Source organism: Bos taurus, chromosome 26 (assembly GCF_002263795.3).
Source record: "Bos taurus isolate L1 Dominette 01449 registration number 42190680 breed Hereford chromosome 26, ARS-UCD2.0, whole genome shotgun sequence".
Taxonomy (NCBI): Eukaryota; Metazoa; Chordata; class Mammalia; order Artiodactyla; family Bovidae; genus Bos; species Bos taurus.
In genome coordinates this window covers 24,564,496-24,585,694 of record NC_037353.1, presented here as the reverse complement: position 1 = coordinate 24,585,694, position 21,199 = coordinate 24,564,496, and the positions used below count along the sequence as shown (strand labels likewise).

The 21,199-nt window shown below is 35.7% G+C and overlaps 1 protein-coding gene across 2 annotated transcripts in view; it reads right to left on the bottom strand.

The window, feature by feature from the left end:
• Positions 1–21,199, bottom strand: part of SLK (STE20 like kinase) — a 62,155-nt gene that overhangs the window by 4,492 nt on the left and 36,464 nt on the right. Inside the window, exons 9-18 of one of the 2 annotated variants that reach the window (NM_001206077.3) lie at positions 19,798–21,168; positions 17,650–17,780; positions 17,302–17,425; positions 15,695–15,874; positions 13,195–13,287; positions 5,438–5,567; positions 4,685–4,809; positions 3,952–4,140; positions 3,276–3,401; positions 2,294–2,407 (exon numbers count right to left, since the gene is read on the bottom strand). In NM_001206077.3, coding sequence (NP_001193006.1) covers positions 2,294–2,407; positions 3,276–3,401; positions 3,952–4,140; positions 4,685–4,809; positions 5,438–5,567; positions 13,195–13,287; positions 15,695–15,874; positions 17,302–17,425; positions 17,650–17,780; positions 19,798–21,168 — 2,583 coding nt within the window. The remainder of the gene's footprint in view (positions 1–2,293; positions 2,408–3,275; positions 3,402–3,951; positions 4,141–4,684; positions 4,810–5,437; positions 5,568–13,194; positions 13,288–15,694; positions 15,875–17,301; positions 17,426–17,649; positions 17,781–19,797; positions 21,169–21,199) is intronic. The other variant, XM_005225584.5, reaches the window with a different exon arrangement.

Below are 21,199 nucleotides of genomic sequence, written 5' to 3'. Positions count from 1 at the left end.
AGTGAGGTGTTTACATTCTGTTCTGATGAAACTAAAGATTTACCAGTACCACTATGACAGCATCAGAGATGCTCCTGAGGATAAACACTGGTGACGGCAGCCAAGGACGAAGAGAGGAAAGGGAACAAGAGACCAGGTGGACCTTTAGGACATTACTAACAATTTTAAGAAGGAAGACAGCAAAGGGAAAGAAAGATTATGAAATGAGAGTCCAAATTATTTGTTATCTGCCTGAATGTGGGGTCTGATGGAAATGAAAGATAATTCAGGTTTCTAGCCTAGATGTCAGTTAAGAGGACAGGAATATTGGGAAGAACACCCGATGGTGGGTAGGACTGGAGAGAGGGGAAAGGTGAGATGGAGACGAATGAAAAGGGTTACTGAGTTTAGTTTTACCTCCACTGAGTTTACAATCTTTAGTCAACACTGAATAACATTCAACAGGCATGTATTGATCATTTACAATGTGCAGGAACTGTTCCAGGAGCTGGGTATGTAAGAGTGAACAGAGATACGATGCCCCTGCCCTCAAGGAGCTCACATTCTGGTGAGAGAAGACAAACAATAAAGAAATGTGTCTGGTGGTGATAAATATTATGAAGAAAAACAAAGAAAGGTGAGGGGACAGAGGAGTGTTCAAGGTGGGCACTGAAGCTATTTTATACAGTCATCTAAAAAAGAAACCTCTGATGAGATGATAATGGAACAGAAGGAATAAAATGAGGAGGAATGGAACATTCAGATGGGACATGGGAACTGAGAGCGTGAACCAATAATAAAAACAATAAAATTACAGCAATAACAAACACTCACTGATCCTGACCAAATCTTAAGTGCTGTAAAGAACTGACAAGGACTGTACACACAGCTTCTGTTTACTGTCTTAACAAGGCCAATCAGGGAGGCAGTAACATCCTCATTCTACACACGAGGAAAACGGAGCTCAGAGGTGTTAAGAGAAAAAATTAACCAGTGTCAGCATTGAGACTCGAACCCAGACTTGCATCACTTTAGAATTTGTATTCTATACAAGTTGTGGAATTGTCCTTAAATATGCCACAGCTGAAGCCAGGACAATCTGTAAGATCATCATGCAAAGAGCAGAGGTAAGAATGCAAAATGGGAAATGTCCACCTTTCAGGTGACTGGATGACATAGAAAAGTGATTAAAAAAAAAAAAAAGGCACAGAGAAAGAAGAGACTATGTCACAAACTTCAGGTGAGACGAGACTTTTAAGAATAACAGGTGGATAATGCCACCGGACTGTGACCACTGTCAACCAGTTCAACTGGGGAGGAATTCAAAGCAACAGTTAGAGTGAAAGGAGGAACTGGAGAAGGGAATTCTCACTTTCATCCCATGTGTACCCTTTGAATTCAGAAACACATCAATGTACCACCTATTCAAAAACATAACAATAAACAAAATTCAAGTTTAAAAGCCACACTATCAGCTCACTTGGTCAGTTCTAGAAAGTTTTATCAGCACATGATAGGAACTAAATATTATTTCCTTGATTAACTGACTGGATGAATGGAAGAAAGGAATGGTTGAAATGTGTAGCAGGCAGGAAGCCCAAGAGAAAATAAAGGTTTAAGTTTGAAAACTGAGAGAATCATATAAGGAATAGAAAAGACAGAGTTCAAATGGTTGACCAGCTGGGCCAGGCTAGCAGGGAGTCAAGTGCACATAAGGAAGATGGTTGGCTGGTTGTGGGGTAGGAAGCCTTTCTTACTTTCCTAGACTGTCAATGAACACAGCACGTAAGAGCCTTATAATCTGGCTCCAGTTCATCCATCCAGACTAAGCTGTCATCCCTTCCTTCTCTCCCTCCCTAATGCCTACACACAGGCACACACTGCCTCTCACCCTACCATGACAGGGAGCCACATGTGATTCCTGTACACATCATTTTCACTCTTTCTCTTCTCTGTACTTAAATTGCCCCATCCCACTCCAATCTGTCTGTCCTTCCAGCAAGCTCTTACTCATCCATCAGGCCTCATTTGGCTCACAAGGCATCTCCTCTCTCACGCCTCCTGCCTTCCCCGGGCAGACTGAAGTACTCCTGCTCTGTTGCTGGTACACTGTGCTACTCTACTCTGTACCGTGTACTTACCTCCTTCAGAGAAACGCTCCTACTCATCTGCAGCTGCTCGTCAACTAGATTCTGAACCTTTGGGACTTGGACTCCTCATCTCTGTGTCTCTCGTCCCTGACACATATTAGGTAAAGAGCCAACAGCTAGGAGGACGAATGCAAGTGTATTTTAATTAAAGCTTTTAAAATTACCTTTTTCCTAGGTCTCAATTTCTCTCTCCATTCCTTTAATTCTTGGCTGTGTTCCTCATCTAACTCCTTTAGTTTCTGAGTCTCATGTTCAACCAAGAGGTGACATTTTTCATTCTGAAAAGAAAGTTTGAATTAAAAAAATTTCAGATGACATTAGCAATTTTTCACAAATACAATTATCTTCCAAAATAAAAATATATATACATTCATCAAACATAAAGCTACTACTGAGGTTGAAATTGTCTTCTAACAACCAAGGACCAAGAATTATGAAATGAGTCATAGTTTCACTTTTGCACATTTAGAGGCTAGATCTGTTACTTACCATATAAAAAGAACTTGACTGGAAAGAACTAGTTTGATCCTGATTTCCCATTCTAAGGTTTACTCACAAAACTGACACTTCAGAGGGCACCTTGCAAGCATTTTATCCAATGGTACCAGAACACGGGATTAGAAACTATTTTCTGCTCTAGAAAATTAAGCAAGTATATACGATATCCACAATGTATATATACTACTCTGAAATTGTAAACATTTTAGAAATTATATATCAGGAGAAAATTTCTCATATATTGATCGCTTTTTTCAAAAACCTTGAAGAAAATGAACTATTTATACTGAAATAAAAGAATTTTAAAATTCAGAACAAAACAGCCTACATTATTTTCAAAACTTTGTTCATCTTCTTTGCAAAATACACTACAAATTCTCAATAGTACTTTTGAAAGATGCAACTTCTTATATCATAAATTAGCTTCATGTTTACACTAATCATGGCTGTAGGAAATCTCAACAGGTGCCCCTGATACTAAACTGATCTTCCTTTGGGTCTACAGAGGAAAGAAAACCTTTACGTTCTGGGATCTTCTCAAGCCATGTGCAGCTTACTGTGAGTACCTATCACTTCCTTAAAGCCAGCCACCGGTGCTGCTGGTGCTGCCTCTACCACCAGCTCTGCCTTCTGGCTTCTGGAGCTGACCTGCAGTTGATGCAGCTCGCGGACGTTGGCTTCACACTGCAGCTGAAGATCCCGCATTTGATTTTCATGTTTTTGATGCTGAGCCATTCTCTCATTCTTCTGCCTCTTTTCTTCTTGAGAAGCAAACTATAAAAAAGAAAAACAAGATAAATATGGTTAATAGGCAATGTAATTTCTGCATCTTCCAAAAGTGTAATTAAGGAATTTAACAAAGCTTAAAGTACAATAAACTAAAGCTACAAGTAATAATACGCTAGGACTCAAAGCTGGAGTCTACATCATGGCTTTGGTTGGGGTAGGGAGGTGGGGAGAGATTTCTGATTCAAACCTTGTTTCTCCTATCTGCTTAGTGACCTCAGTTAATTTGTGTGTGGGAACTGTGACTACAGAAGTACAGTGAGGCCGTATGTTTGACTGTAAAGCTGGTCAAATCACCTTATTCCCAGGGCCGGTCTTGGGATCAACCTGGATCTTGTGCGGGGCCTGGGAGACAGCAGCTCTCTGTGGCCAGCACTGGAGGAGAGGGAGCTAGGACACACCATGTGTGTACGGAGCCATGGTGAACATCAACAACCCCAAAGTGGCCCCAATGTTTACAACACAATTATGTGGTCCTTCTAAAGACCATCCAAAACTTCTACACCTAAAAAAAGAAGAGAGTAATCTGCTTATTTACTTGTTTAATTTTGTCACGGTCCTGATCTGGCGTTGCTGTTGAGTTAATTCTCAAACTCTTCTTAAACATGGCCATTCGAGTCTTGGCTTCGCTACGCTGAATCTTAGGCAGTCTTGCTCTTTCTTGAGTCTGTCTGTTTTTCAATTCCTCAATAAGTCGTTGATTGTAACGCTGCATTTGTTCTGTTTCCTAAGAAAGTTTCAGAATCCAGTGATATTGAGATAATTTAATACCCAGTACCCACAAATATGCTCAAACATGTCATTTTGCTGTTGTTCCCCAAATTATTCTCTCCCTTGTTACATTCTGATCAGTAAACCATTAGGACAAAAAAAAAAAAAAAAAGAAAGAAAGAAATTTATAAGAAAAATAAAGCTAATAGTAATAAGAGTCTTATGTTAACTCTCTTATACTAAATACAGGGAGTCCACATTTTTAAGATATCTGAATTAAAAAGAAGCCAAAATAGCTACCTTTGAGAGACAAGATGAAGACTATAATGTGTAACAGGTCTTTAAGCACTGTTTATTAGTTACCTTTCTTGGAATTTGTAGAAAAGAAGTTTGCAATAATGATCAACATATATTAATTACTCCAGATTTCATCAAATAAATTTTAGGACAAAAGAAAGGATACTTAAAACTTAATTCTGTAAAAAATATAAGTTTCAAAAATAAACAGCTCTGCAAACTTTAAAATGAACAAAAAAGTGAACAAATTTCTTTTCATTAACCTTCTCATGGCGCTTAAGTAGCTGGTGTCTTTGCATAAAATACTGATCTTTAAGTTGCTGTTTGAGCAGCTGGTGTTTTTCTTGTAAGTGTCGTTCTTCAAGCTCCCAAATCGCAGCTTCTCGAGCTGGAAGGAGAAGGTAATTTTCAAAATGTCACTTTGCTCTTTTCACGAATGTACTCTGGTCCTTGTTTTAATATTTACATAAAAGTGTTCTAATACACTAATTAATACACACAAGACATTCTGAGCTATAAAAGAAATATTACCAATGTAAAGATAATATCCATTACCACTTTCCATTCTGTTCTAATGTCCTGTAAACAAAGAATGCCCCACTCCCAACACTAAAATTCCATTTAATCATCTCAGTGAGAAAGAAAAAATACCCAAGGTATTTGTTCAAGGAAATAAGTGCTTAAAATTCCATTCTATCATGTAGCCAATTAAGTATACCATTACAGGGTATAAGGAACACCTAAAATTACTTAGGTGTATTTCTAGCATCACCTGGACAAAAAGATGTTTTAGGGATTATATGTTTACTTCACTTCTATTGTTCACTTCTATTGCCATAAAGGAATTCTATGTCCTGCAGTAGTTCTGAATTTTATAAAGTATATTCCTCTTATTTACCTTTTTATCTTTCCCTCTACCACTCTAGCAAAAGAAAGCATTCAAATAATTTCCAAGCATATCTCTGCAATGTTTCAAGACATATTATGTATATACATATGCCACATATTTCATATACCTCTCATGAGCTGCTGCTTGTTATTCAGGCACTCTCTTTCAATATTGGCTAACTCTGCCTTCTGCTGTTGGATGATCTTTTTCAGAGAGCCATCTAATTCTTGTTGTTGCTTCTGAACAAACTCTTGTTCCTAATAGACATAACCATCAGTTAGTAAGTATCTATGGAGCAAAACATCCAGTTATCTATGTGGCTGTATGTCTCAGTGATTAACAAGATTTCTGAACCAAGTTTCTAAAGTTAACTAGATTTAAAAATTATACAGTATAGGCATAACATGTTATTTGTCACCCAACTCAAGACCAGAAAGAAAGTACTAGCATATTTAATATTGTGAACTCACTACTAAGAATAATACACACAAAAGAAGTCTATATAAACTACTCATGATTAAATGCCCAATATGCTGACATCTTTGAGAAAAAAATAAACTTACACCTTCTAAAACTGACTATTCAATCCACTAGAGTGTGGCTACAATAAAAATGAAAAAGAATGCCTTTTAGGAAGGGGGGCAATAAAGAACAAACAAGTAAAACAGGAGTTGGGAATTTTAAAGTCTGTATTTTTCTATTAACAGAGTTAGGAAGCAACACCATGGCTATACTAACAGAGAAAGACAGTGTCTGTATCTCCAGCCTGTGTGTAAGAAGAGCCATACTTTAAGGACTTAGTGAGAAATAATGCTTTGCTAGAGAAGCAGGAACTAGAAACAGGAAAGACAGCTACACTTTATAACTCTACAAACAAAATTCCTTATAATCAGAGAATTCCACCAACATGTTTGGGAGTCACTCATTCAACAAATATTTACTGAATACATACTATTTGCTCAAATGCCAAATTTATGCTTTTTTAAAAATCCCTCAATTACTGTATAAGGAAAGAAAAGGTTAAAGGGACTTATGGTTGCTATGCTAGATTATACATTTGTGGATGGAACAGGAACAATACCCATATTGAAGAAATGCAAAATTTTCAAGTAACCAATTGGATCTCTATCCCTCATTTGGCAGTTACGGTAGCTTGTGATTAATTCAAGGGATATTCTTATCAATTTGAGTGTGGGTTTAGAGCTTTAGGGTTGAAGCAGCACTTCACCTATAATCCCTTCTCTTGTATATCTAAGAGATGATAAAAACCTCAGGATTTGTTTTGGAACCATTTTTCAGGCCTTGGACAGAGTCTGGCAGCATCTGGACCACCACCAGCCTGGTCTTCAATGCAGAGTGAGCCTGGCAATGTTCCTCAAGATGCTTCTCTTACTACTGATTCTCTGGAAATGAGAATCAGGTCTCACCATCCATGACATCCTGTTAATTTGCTGTCACAAATGCTGCTGTATCATCTGCATTGTGATTTGTATTTTAGCATGAATACAAATGTACAGCAGAAAGACTAGTGAACTGTTTCTAAGAAGTACAACTGCCAGTAGAGTTTTGTATCGATTATGATCTTTTGTACTGCGGACAAGAAATGTATTTATGTGTCATTAAAAAAAGACACAATGTACATTGTCAGCTTCATAGATAAAATTAATGCTGAGCATTTATACAAAAAAAATTACAAATGCCAACTTGACTACAGTCACATAACTTTATCATAGCAAAAAAGAAAAGAACTCAATGACTATTACAAAGCTAATTAGATTTATTTAATAAGACTGCAAAATCTCCATCCTATCATAAGCAGTTATAACAAAATAAGTTGTTCAAGCTTCTCTTTTCTTACAGTAAATATCATTTATAATAAAAATTAAACTGATTCTCTAATTTCACTGTAAAATTTCTATATGTAAACTTGTTTAGTAAACAATATAACCTGCAGATACATCAAAAATTTTATTTTGTTCAGTATTTTTATCATTAGTTTGCATAGATAACTTAAAAAAAATATGTGTGGACAAAAATAATTGGTCCAAATTATCATAAATATAAATATTACATTTGGACAAAGAAATCAACTGTAAAAGATTGGACAAATAAGTACCTAGGTGAAAATAAAAAGGTAAATACAGTGAACCCTTCAACAACACAGGTTTGAGCTGCATGGGTCCAAATAAAGGTGGATTTTCCACTAAATTTGTCCTAAGCATCATGTGGTTGGCTGACTGTGCAGATGTGGAACTGTGATGTGGAGGACCAACTGTGAAGTTGTACGTGAATGTGCGATTGCGTGGACGGTCAGCACCCCAAAACCCAAATTGTTGAAGGGTCACCTGTATAAACCAGTGCCATTAAAAAAGTGAATGTGATTTCTTGTCAAGGCAATTTTTGGTTATATTATTGTATTTGTCTAAATTAAGTAAGAGTTCAGTTCAAAGAAAACCTTTTTCAAGCACTTAATAAATGCTGGGGTCTGTGCTACTTCCATGGTTACTAAAATCAATAAAAGACAGCATTCCCTTCAAGGAGCTTCCACTCTATTGGTCCCAAATTGGTTTTATCTGTCAGTCCCTATAAAGCATAGTGGGCCCCTTCCCTCAGTAACATACTTTCAGAAGTTCCAAAGTAAACCACAGAGAACTCAAAGCAAGGAATAAAAGGATCCAGAAATGAAGATTCAAAGTGAATGACAAAGAACTGCAGAAGCATGCCCTGAAGTGGCCAGTATATAAGAGGGAAGAAAAGAGCGAAGACTGTTATCTAGAAGCTGGCACAACTAGCACCATGCTTCTCCAGAAGATAAAACACAGATCAACAGGTAAGAACCAAGGCACATAAACGATGGAAATGTTTCCTCATCTTCCAAGTCTGCAAAGACATCAACTGCCTTACTGAGCTATGGGCTTGAATAATTAAGCAGAGTGTGGATGATTACACAGCCAAAATATATGCAACTGATGTTTATATTAAAGCTTAAAAATACCTAAAAGGGTCCCTTATTCATTAGGTATTCTTGATACTGATTTTCAATATGGTTAAGATTTGACTTCCATCACAGTTATCTGTCCCCTTTCTTCAACACCAATATAGTTAACTCCTATTTATTGAGCCCTTAGCAGTAGCAGCAATGTTAGTCACTCAGTTGTGTCCGACTCTTTGCGACCCCACAAACTGTAGCCCGCCTGGCTCCTCTGTCCATGGGATTCTCCAGGCAAGAATACTGGAGTGGATTGCCATTCCCTTCTCCAGAAGATCTTCCTGACCCAGGGATTAAACCTAGGTCTCCTGCGTTACAGGCAGATTCTTTGCCATCTGAGCTACAGGGAAGATCAAAGTCACTCAGTAGCGCCCAACCTTTTGCGACCCCAAGGACAGTAACCTACACCAAGCTCCTCCGTCCATGGGATTTTCAAGGCAAGAGTACTGGAGTGGGTTGCCATTTCCTTCTCCAGGGAATCTTCCCAACCCAGGGATCAAACCCAGGTCTCTCACATTGTAGACAGACGCTTTACCGTCTCAGCCACCAGCGAAGTCCAAAGGGTCCCTTACATGCTAATGAATATATTTTATTATCATAAAAGAAATGAAGATTTAGTATCACTGAGCTTTCATTAAAGTTCCTAACTTCAAAAGCCGAGAATAATACATTCACAGGGGAACCTGTAATTAGAAATTACTTAGGATCTAAAAGAAAAGTGATCTTACATTCCAAAAAGACTGCACAAACTACATTCACTTTAATAAAATAACAACAGATCAATTCTATCACTAGGAGTAACAATTTCAAAATGGACATACAAATTGTAAAATGAGTGCCCTTTAAATGTACAAGTTTTAATTCTGATATGGAATTTTATTAGTCCGATAACTGTAAACGTTAAAAATACAGCTTTGGGTTCTAGGAAACTATAAGGAAGAATTATGATATGTGGGGCTATTTGGATACAGAATTTGATCATTTTAACTTAAAAGAAAAGTGTAAAATGGTAATGATCAGAAAAGTGTTTGTATTCATTAATTCCTCCCTCTCATCATAAAATAACATTTTGCTTACTCTTTTAGAAAACAATAGAATCCAATGGCTGTCAATAATAAAGATAAATAAGTAATTTCAAGAGAGGGGGAAGAAGGGGTTGAAATCAAGCTGTATTCTATCTATTCCAGTTGTGTATATCAAACATCACAAACAAAATTATAGTGTTAAATAAGCTACTCATTTCCCTATAGAAACTGTGAGAAAGAATACAGCCTGGAATTCCACACTTAATTTAAAACTACAACATGGAGAATAGCGACCCACTATTCATAATGGGACAATTTGAATAGTGAAAACTAAATGGAACTGAAATCACCACTTTTAACATGGCTTTTCTGACCATAACCATAATTAAAATATCTACATAAACATATATGCAATCAAAACGTCACTTCACACGAAGATAAAAATCTAATCACAGCATTCATTCAATTTCTCACATGTGCAAAAACACAGAAAAAACTATTGGGAAGACATTTCTTGAAAAAAAGAGGAAAATCTCAGATTAAAATCTGTGGTGGAGTAGACAGAAAAAAGAACACTATAGTAGAAGTGTTCTAGTTCCAGCTCTACCACTAATCTCTTTTGCAACTTTAGGCAAATCACTTAGTCTTCTGTGCTTCGATGTCTTCATCTGTAAAATGGGTACACGCCACCTCCATATTAGGGGGTTGGCAGTGAGAATTGTGAATATTCTTCAAAGAATACTATACTATAAAGTTCATGTCGGGTTATTACTATTGACATTGTCATTTATCAATCTTATAGATTTATAACAAATGAAACTAACAGTGAAAAGGCACATGTGAGCCAAAGAAAAGCAGGTAAAACAGAAGGCATCCTCCTGTAAGGCACGGGGGACTTACGTCCTGCATTGGGGCGTTGAAGACTGCACAAGATGACAACTGAAAAGACTGAATCATGACCTGAGCAACGCCCTGTGGATCAGAATACAACGCGCCTCCCAGGTGAGAACAGAGCTGAATGACTTTTTGTAAATGGCAAGAATAATTATACAAACGCTGAACTTCCTGAGGCCTGGAACAAGTCAGTTAACAAAAGGGCCTGTAGAATGAAGGATCTGGACTAGATCAGTGGTTTCCAACCTCTATAGTTTGTTGCTGTTGTTTTTTAAACCAGCTGAACTCTCTTTTTAAAAAATTCGTCTAAAAAATCTCAGTTTATAAAACAGATGAAAAGCGGTACTGCTCTGGAATTAGGAGTACAGAGCTCTACTGTTCTCATTTCTGAAGAATTCTCAATGTGCTTCTTCCAAACTCAACAGCTCCTAGGAGTACAGTCTGAAGACCACTGGACTAGATTATCAAATAAATTCTAGTTTCATGGCTATATGGTTATTATTCATAGTCTTTAAAAAGTTTAAAATATTAGACTCTGTAAAGTTATCTAGCATTTTCATCAAAAGCAGTAGCTAAATATAAAAACTTTTGAAATCAGTTATTTACTAAATTTGTCATTAAATTTACAGAAAGAAATTTACTACTGATTTTAGCTTTAGTCGGAAAATACAGGCTAGCATCGCAAACTATATGAAAAATCACCTACAAAGTTTTATTAAAGCATTATTAAAGCACTGGATCACCTGATTCAGTCAACACTAAATTCTTACTTTCGACTCTATAATAGAGTCTGACATACTGCCTTTTGGAATTAAACTCCATATCCCTTCACAAGGCAAAACCAAATTGTTGTTATCTGGCGTGAAATCTGAAATTATCCAAAAACAGATGTGGGGCCAAGAAGGACTTCCTCTTCAGCTATCAGTAAGACATGGCTAACGACCACTGGGCCAAGCCAGTAAGAGTTCAGACCAGGCACAGAACAGGTAGCTTAAATACGAGGCAGGATGACATGGTTCAGTGTGTGAAACATGGAGGCAAACGTGCCGAGATGAGAATTCCAGCTCCACCATTAACCAAATGTGTGAACTTGGAGAGACATTCACCCTCCTGTGCTTTCGTCCCCTCACCTGTAGCATGTGGGTCGTACGAGTAACTACCTCCTATGTTGTGAGGCTACACGAGTTCATACAGGTGAAATCAGTACGACCCACAGTGAACACTGCGCCTGCGTTATCACCTGATAACAGAGATAACCTTGGAGATACTGCAGGTTCAGCTCTAGCCCACGCAATAAAGCAAAACACATGAATTTTCCCAAATACATTAGTCATGTTTATGCTATACTGTATTCTATTAAATAAAGTATGCAATAGCACTGTCTGAAAAAAACAACATACATACCTTAATTAAAAAGTAGTTTATTGCTGAAAATGCTGACCATTACCTGACCCTTCAGTAAGTTGTAGTAGTAACATCAAAGATTTTAGATCAGAGATCACCATAACAAATATAATAATAATAAAAAAGTTTGAAATACTGTGAGATTACCAAAAGGTAACAAAGAGACATGAAGCAAGCAAATACTGTTGGAAAAATGGTGCTGACAGACTTGCCTGATGCAGGGTTGCATTAACCTTCAATTTGTGGGGGAAAAAAAAAACCACAGTACTGCAAAACCACAAAGAAGCAAAGAACAATAAAAAGAGGTGTGCCTGTAGCAATTCCCATACTAGGCCAAGACAAAATTTTGACTCACAGGAAAAAAAAAATAATAAATTTATTTAAATAGCCTAATTTTATTAAAATTTTAAAGTTCCAAGATATTTTTCTTATTTTTCATGGTGTTAAAATAATTCCTAGTTTGAAATGATAGTGACAAGTAAATGACAGTTTCAAATATCCTGCCTTGACAAAAAACAACAAAAAAAATTTTAATGACAATGCACTGGTCATGGTCCCCAAAGGTTTCTGTTGGTTTCTATATTCCTTTCCATGAATCTATAAAATTCAAAAGGCTGGGATCCAACTTTTTAAATTATATAAAAACCCACATTCAAAAGGAAATTTAAAGCAACAAATAATAAATAATCCATGTCTCTTCTCCCTTTCATTAACATTTGTAACTACAAACTGAGCTCATTTCTCTCTTTGCCTCCAGGCTGAGTACAAACTTAATTAAAAGAAAGATGATCCCAAGTATAAAAGACCTCGTAGAGTACTGTGAGGTAATTCTAGAAAATTCTGTTGAAAATACCAATTTATCTAGTTTTGTAAAGAATTTACCCATTAACAGGTTCAGCCTTATTATAACCTAAAATCAAGTTTACTTAGGTAACAACTATTTTTGTAACTGCTAGATTCTGAATCAAAAAGAACATACTTAATATTTAAAATACGGTTTTAAGTAGCTTATATTGTTGAGTTTAACAGTAATAAATGTTTGATCTACCATTTAACATTATCATTTACCAGCTTGTGGAGTCTTATTTCCCTAACCAGGGACTGAACCCAGGCCACAGTAGTGAAAGCCCAGAATCCTAACCACCAGGCCAACAGAGGACTCCCAAATTAATGGCCTTTTAATATGCATTCTTTTTGTACGCACAAAGCTTATATACTCACCCTCTATATTTTTCTGTCCTAAAAGTCTTCTATCAAACATTGACATTACCACTTAAAAATGTAAGCTTCCATCACGATTAAAATAAGAATACAGTGGATTATACATTAACATACATGTTTATTTCATCTGCAGTCAGCTTTCTAAACATTTCACTTAATTTCATATTAGCAACTTAAATGTCACCATTAGTGTGAATTTAGCACTACATAAAGAATGCCCTGGGACCCTTTGTCTGAGGAGATGTCAACATCATATAATAAGTACAGAATTTACCCTTTTAACCATGGTTTATTGAGCTGTGAGAATAATGCCGCTTTCTGTTTTTAGTAGCATTAAGCTGCTGCTGTTACCTGAGCATGCTGGCTTTGTGCAAGCTCCTCTTTCCTGCGTTTCATGAGCTCTTTTCTCAGCTCTTTGGGTGCTCTCTCCACTTCATTTATAACCTACAGTGTATAAGCATGCAGGAGGTGGGGAAAAATACTTTCTCCACAGCAAGCATTTATGTGAGCAGACAAGCTACAAGTCAGATAAAGCTGTTAAAAAGTTCCTTTCAACATGCATCAGCACAGGTGTTAGTTTGAAGAAAAAGAAATGAAAGGATAGAACATGCTTAATCATAATGCAGAAAGGGACATTACACCATATAAAGGTTAATTAGCTGCTTAATTATCCCTACATATCATTCTCTCTTAAATTTGAAGGTGATCAGTAAAGAATTACTTGCAGCACTGATGCTGAACTAAAGGCAATAAACCCAACTGACCTTGAAAGACCATAAAATTATAAACGTATCTATTGACATTGTCTATTGACACTGTTTGATATACTGGATATAAGGAAAACTAACACCATTCATTTATAAAACTGCAACATTTCATGATTGGCTTGATAAAACCACTGAGATAATTCTAAATGAAATCCACTTAATGAGATCAAAAGAAAAACAATAGTAAGCCTTAGAATAACACAAAGGAGAAATAAATGCACACCAAGTTTTCTTTTTTTATAAAACACCATTTTATACATGGTGTGATAAAAATGAACATATTTGAAAACTTTGGGGTTAAATTAGAATAACATTCTCCTTTGCTGATAAATTAAGCCAAAATCAATTGTCAACTTTAAAATCTATAATATAAAGCCCTCAAAAAATAAGTTTAGTATGCTATGATTTATTATACCAGATAAATATATTATAAAATAAAGTGTATTTTAGAGCTCCTTCTTTTAATCACTTCAAAATCCGAGACGTGTATTCCACCTAAGAACAAATCTGTAATCCAACTATGAAAGACGGTCATGTGTGTATAAGTAGAAGCACCAAAAGCAACCAGATTCCAAATCACCACATGCCATTTACGGTCTGTGAAACAGACTGATTTTGATTTAACAAGTGTATTTACAATTTCCCATCAGTAATCTCTCATGAAACCAAATCACCATTAAAAAGAAGAGACTCCCCAAATGCAAGAAGTTTAGCAATAAGGAAAAAAATACATAATTATTTTAAATATGCATATCACGATCTCAAACACGTTTGATGGCTAAACCTCTCCTACTCTAAAACAGTAACAATAACTAGAAACATTTTTATCTCTAAAATTAAATCACATATTTACCTACAAAATTTTTAAAATTTAATCTGATATTAGAAAGCAACCTTTTAATAAAAACTATCCATCTATCCATGGTTTTAAGAAAAATTAACATTTGGTCTCAGTAAAGTCATACATCATGGTATATAAAGCAATTCTATATGAAATAAAATAAACAGTAACAAAACAGTAATTTTTAGAAATGGAAGCCACATCAAATGGCTATATACCATTTCACTCATCTTTACCTAGAGAAATCAAAGAATGTACGATTAATATTTGATTCTATCCTTTTAAAACCAGATCCTGAAGTTCAGCAATATGATATTCCATTTTCTGCATTTCATTGTTAAAATCAATGAATCTGAGTACTGGGGACATGCAACAAAAGTGAAAATGTATTCCCTAGTTTGGTTGATGTTAGTTTGCTCCAAAACTAATAAATCTGATCATAATATTGTCCATAAAGATAAAGATAAATTCTCCTCCTACACTAAAGGAACAGAATAAATTATAAAATTATCTCTCAAAACTGCTAGTATGTAAAAGTTCTTAGTTTTATTTTAATTGGGGAAGAAAAAGACACATTAATACAATAATAAAAATAATAATAGTAAATAATACCACAAAAACAGATTCTATGACAATATGGAACAGTTTCAGGAAAAATGAAAAAATTCATTCTTGTCAAATGACTTTACAGATATTTTCCACCTGTGATTCTTCAAAGTATCTCACACTTTGATAAACTTGGAGATATTATTTCAAATTTCAAGTTATTCAGCTTTTGTTTGGACACAGTATCTCAGAAAGGTACTCAAGATAATCAAGAAAAAATAATTTTTAAGCATGAATTAAATATTGCAAATAAACACTAAATTGAAATATTGTTGCCACCTGCAAATAGATCATAGCATGTTTTCTTGGAAAAAACATCACTATGTCAGGACTTGAATATTGCATTAATAAAGGAGGAATGATAGGTTAAAAGGAAAATGGATTAGACTCCATTTGAAGTCTTGATTCAAGGGTTAGCTGGATATTTAATGTGTGTTTATGAACTTGAAAAGGTCATTAAAACCTTTTCTACTCCAGTTTTCTTGGCAGTAAAATTAGGTAGCTTCTAGCCTTACTGCTACCCTACATGACTGCTGGGAAGACTGGAAAAAAAAAAATTAATGAGTGCCACTTAACTAACAAGTATTATTTTTTACTCCTTAAACACATGTACATTGAAAAGGGTAGTTACACTTACCTCCTTCTTTCGGTTCTTTAACATATTCTGAAATTTGGACAACTCTTTTTCTTGTTCGCCTTTAATGCGTTTGGCTTCATCTCGTAAGCGATTTGTGTGTTCCTGTTCTAGACGTTCAATAGTTTGTTTCTGCTGTTTTTCTAGATTTTCAATCTCCTGATCATATTGTCGTTTCTTGCTCTGTAAAATGATGTAGCTCAAGATCATTTAACATTAATGCTCATATCAACTTATACTGAAAATGTTTACTAAGAGCACATATTGATAACTGGCATTTAAACTTAGTGATAAAATACGTACCCTCTGCAATACTGAACAAGTCAAATTCACTAAAATATGTTTTAAAATTTTTCAAAAAGATGAGCATTTTCATTTTTTTCTAATAAGGAAAATACTTTCTTCTATTATATAAGTATAGAATATTCAAAAATTATAGACAATCCAGAAGAATATCCAATTGCTATGAAATACTAAAGAAAAATTTCAATATTTTTCCTATATGATTTTTGATAAATCAAAGGTCATATTTGAAGTCTATTTTAAGAACATACCATTACTTGTCATTTTTAGACTTACTCTTCCTCATCAAAATTCTTAAAATAAACATCCTATTTCACTGAAACAAACCTTTTAGAATTATAAAGCTATTCTCTCAACAAAAGATTCCTGTTTATATAATACTTGAATAACACTGCAATGTTAGACATAGGTACTTATTTGTAAAGAGTGTTTTCTTTTAAAAAATTAAAAAGTAAAATATTTTGGAAAATATGGGGAGAGGAGAAACAGAGTTTTTGTAAGGTTCTGAAAAAACAGAATATACTGCAAAAATACTCAGTGAAAACAAAAGCTCATTATTTCTTTAGGAATTCTCAGTTAGGACCCCAAAAATGAAATCAGCAATGCCAAACTTCACACAAAACAATCCTTACCACTTAAAAAACATAAGAACTATAATCAACCATGAATCCTATAACATTTCAAATGATCCTTTTTTCTAACCTACATTAAGCTAGATGTTCAACGTAAGTTATTGAAATTTTATATCATGTTAACAATTTCTTTTCCAACTTTGGACACAAAGTAAAAATTTAAAGACTCAGTGACAATTACCCTTGATAAGTCAGCACTAACTTCTCTAGCAGCTGTGAAAAGGGATGTGGAAGCTGAACTGTAGTAGCCAGAGAAGTAAGCATATTCTGAAAAATCCCCCAAGAAGTTCTAATACTCAACCGATTTTGAAGACAACTGTTCTAGAGCAGCTTAAAATCTTGGATTCTGAGAGGTAAAATTTTAGCAATAAAAAGTTGTCCAGCAATTGACATTTGCAAACCATCTATTAGCTTCATGATTCCAGGTTTCCACGACAGATTTTAATCAAAGAAAAACAAAGACACCCAACACACTGTAAGTCAGGCAAATGGCCAAAAACAGGAAGAAAAGAAAAAGAAAACACCCAGAACACCAAAGAGACAAAGGCCAAAAACATATCACAAAGCCAGAGAAATCTAGTAACCAGAGAAGAAGTTCTAAAACCTCCCAGCAGTGATTTTTTTAAGCAGTAAATTTCTTTATGAACAAGATGGTACAAAATTCCAAGACTTTACCATCATCTCCTGCTCAAAACGTCGGAAAATTTGCTCTCGCTGTTGCTGCAGTTTGCCATTGAGCTGCTGTTGGGCTCTTTGTTCTTCTTTTTGAAGAAATCTTAATTCCCGAAGTTCCTGACGTCTGATAAAATTTAACGGTGACAACAGAAAAAGAGGAGCAAAAATTACACCATTGAAGTAATGCTTTACAAGAAAAAACTTGAAAACTAACATTTTCTTCCAATGGGAAAGTAGTAAAACAATAACTCAAAACTAGCCAAGACTACTTGTTTCTCTATTCTTCAGACTCTGCAGAGACCTGAGAAGTCACAAAACCAGCTGAAGTCACGTTGTTCCTCTACTCACCTAAGAAACCGCAACTCTTCAGTTTTGGAGTCACTATCAGTAACTATCTTTGACGTTGTTACACTTACTTCTACACCATCAACAACAAATTTGCGTGTTTTCTTCAATGTTTTCTTTTGTCTTCTTGTTTCCTGAGGAAGATTTATTTTAGTTAGGCGTTATATGGGGAATACTAGAGAAGGAAAACATATTCTTAAAAAAACAAAAACAAGAAATGGAACTAACTGCTATGAAGACTACACATACAAAGCTGAACAGAAAGCAGTAAGACATCTCTGAAACCAGTTATACCAAATACACCTCATCTGATTTTCACATGACTTTACAGATGAAATCAATCTTTTTCAAGTGAAATTATGCATTTTGATGATATGCATGTATAATTCTTATGATACCACATCACAATTAGCCACAAGTGGTAATGACCAATTCACAAAATGAGTAATTAGTACAATCTTTATATGTTAACCATCTTTTCTTCCTCTTTTTACCTGGTAGGTTCTCAGACACCTCTGTTTTTCTGTTTCAGAAACACAACACCATTAAAAATGAATTCCTGAGGCACATCCCTCAAAAGAATCTAAATCAGCAAGTCTGAAAAGGCTGAGGCTTTTATTTTGAAAAGGCTCTCAGATAACTTTAAAATACTGCCACAACTGAGATTCAAAATTCATTTAATCAACAACAATAATATCACCAGCCCTCCTTCATTTCAGGGTCAGAGATGGAGTGATTTTAGAGTTACTAGAAAGACAGCACCTCCACCACACCACCCAAAGCACCAGATCTGCCAGCTAGCTTCTGCCTGAAATCCTTTATCAAGACCAAACTCTTCATTCCTCAACTGGTATCCAAATGTTTTTTAAAGGCAAAGAGAAATAACAGAAGTATGTAACACTGATAAACATATAAACACTGAGAACAGATAATTACTTAGTTGTGATAGGTGGAAATGGTTAGAAAGCAGAGGGATCAAAAGGAAAATGTGAAAATACTACATTTAAAAGGCATTAGAATTTTTAAGTTGGTCTTTGGCACTTTGCAGTCTTCACCCTCTTACTGTTCCACTCTCGAGGTTTCCAGTATCCTCACACTGCTCTCCCCTAAGCTCTGGACTATGGCCACCCTATCCAGACATCTTCTAAAACCTAAAGTGGGCATGCTCCAAAATTAACCTACCTCCCTGTAACCTCCAAATTCTCCATTTCTTCAGTTCCTACTAAAGCATCCACAATTAATGTTGCCTTCTCACAGAAATATTTGCTTTTTTTTTTTTTTTTTTGGATAGGCTAACTATAACTATTAAGTTTGTAAATGAACTTCAGAAAAATGGAATTTCAGGCACTGAAACAAAATAAACTGAAAACTGAAGACCATCTAAGCAATACATGTAGTGATAATCTGGGGCATTATAGGCAGGCGGATCAGCCATGCCCTGGAGTCCTATCCCTAAGGTCAGTTCTAAGTTCCTGCTTTTCTGCCACCTGTCAATCCAGAGTCTCTAAGCAGTCTGTGGCTCACTTGTGTCAGAATTCCATGGGATCTTCTGTTACAAACACTGATTCTCCGGCCTCACTCCATACTTCTACATAGCTCTCCCTAATGATTACCTTTTTAAGCACACTCAGATTGGAGAATTATGCTCTAACAGCTCCAAGCATTCTGGGTTTTAGTGTTTGGTTTGGTTTTCCCACAATCATTTACACAGCAACAGAAATGGCTATGACTGAGGAGTTAAGAGTGGTCATCTGCATGGCCAGTAGTAAATCAAGAAATGTTTAAATCCTCAACATTCTTTAAAAGAGATCATTCTTATAAGCCCTCTATTCTGTCAAATATTACTGATTCTTGCTAAAATTCTACAAAGAGATGTGCAGTAGGAAAACCCAAATACCAGTAAGCAATTTATTATACTATTTATATTGAGTTGGCAAAAATAGGTAGGTACTACCAAAAAATTTAACGATTACATCCAGAATCTCTCTAGTTTTTTTTTTTAATTGATTGCTCTCATAGCCCTGAAGAATTTTATAGGGTTAATACTACACTGATTTAGTGTTGGTCTGTTTGAAAGTCATCAGTTTTACATAAACTCTCAACTGCCAAAACGACAAAGACAAATCCAAACAAGGACCCATATACACTTACTTGTAAAGATATTGATCCACTGTCTTTAGTTTTGCTTAGGAAGCTAGAAATGGAGAGATTCAAGTCAATGCTGCTATTATCAGCAGTGGAACCAGTGCCTGAATCAGTATCATTTTCCTTTTGATTTTCAGATTCTGGTAACATGGTTTCAGGTTTTGACAAAGCACCTATTTCTCCTTTATTTTCTGCATCTTCAGGATTGATATTAATACTGGGTACTGGAACAAGCTGAGGTTCACTGGGCTGTGGAGCGGCAGTGACCTGAGGTTCTGCTTTAACTGGCACTTCACATGGAATTTCTTTTTGCTCTGTGTCCATCTCAGTAGTGGCTTTATGAACATCAGGAGTTTCATTTTCTAAAGCTTTCTGGTCAGTATCAGTCACTACAGTTCTGACCTCTGTTCCTTCAGTGCCACTTGATTCAGTAATCTCAACATCATTTGTCCCAACTTCCTCACGGGTCTCCAATCGGTTCTCTGAACTGCTGATTAGTTGTTCCTCACCTTCACCGTCTACAGATTTTTTGTCTGTCTCATTAGTTTCAACTCTCTCTTCAACAGAAGCTTTCTCAGTACCACCAGCCTCAGGACCCTCCGTGGCCTTGATCACTAATGTCTGGCCTACATCACCCACTTCTTTCCCATCACTACGCTGAGCATCCTCAGCACTGCTCTCAGCTGCCCTCTGAGCAACATCTTCTGCCTCATTTGTTCCTATCACTTTGCTTGTATCACTGATCCTATCTTTTTCAGTTTTGTCATCTTTTCCCAGTTTCTCTTGGATGTCTTCCTTTGTAAACTCAACTTCATTTTCAATTGCCTGAATATCTGCCTCTTTTTCTCCAGTCTCTTCAGAAACTAAATCCATTCCTTGGACAGTAGTATCTTCAATTTCTTCAGAATTTATAATCTTATTTTCAAATATCTGCTGCTTTTCCTGATCTGTTTCTTCTTCAGGTTTCAGATTCTGTTCAGTATTTGTTTCTGAAGTTATCATTATGTTATTTTCTTTTCCTTCACTGACTGAATTAATGTCCACTGCCTCATGGTCTTCTGTGTCAGGAAGATTTTCAAGCTTGGGTCTCTTCTCTTCTCTTCCATTTTCCTCAATTACTGCTGCTTTATTATGAAGTTCAGCCATAGCTTCTAAATGAGTATCATTAACATGTTCATCAGTACCCACCACAACCTTTTCAGGTTCATCACTGGTGGGTTTTTCAGTAAGAATTTTACTGTTAAATTTATCTTCAGAAGTATTACGTTCTGTTTTTTCTGAGACCGATTCCAAAATACAAGCATTTTGTGAAAGCTTATCTTCTTCAGAGCTGGCAATACTCAGGTCAGAGGAGGCACGCTTACTGGCAGGTATTGGCTAAAAAAGATTTTATACAGTTTTAGTGTTA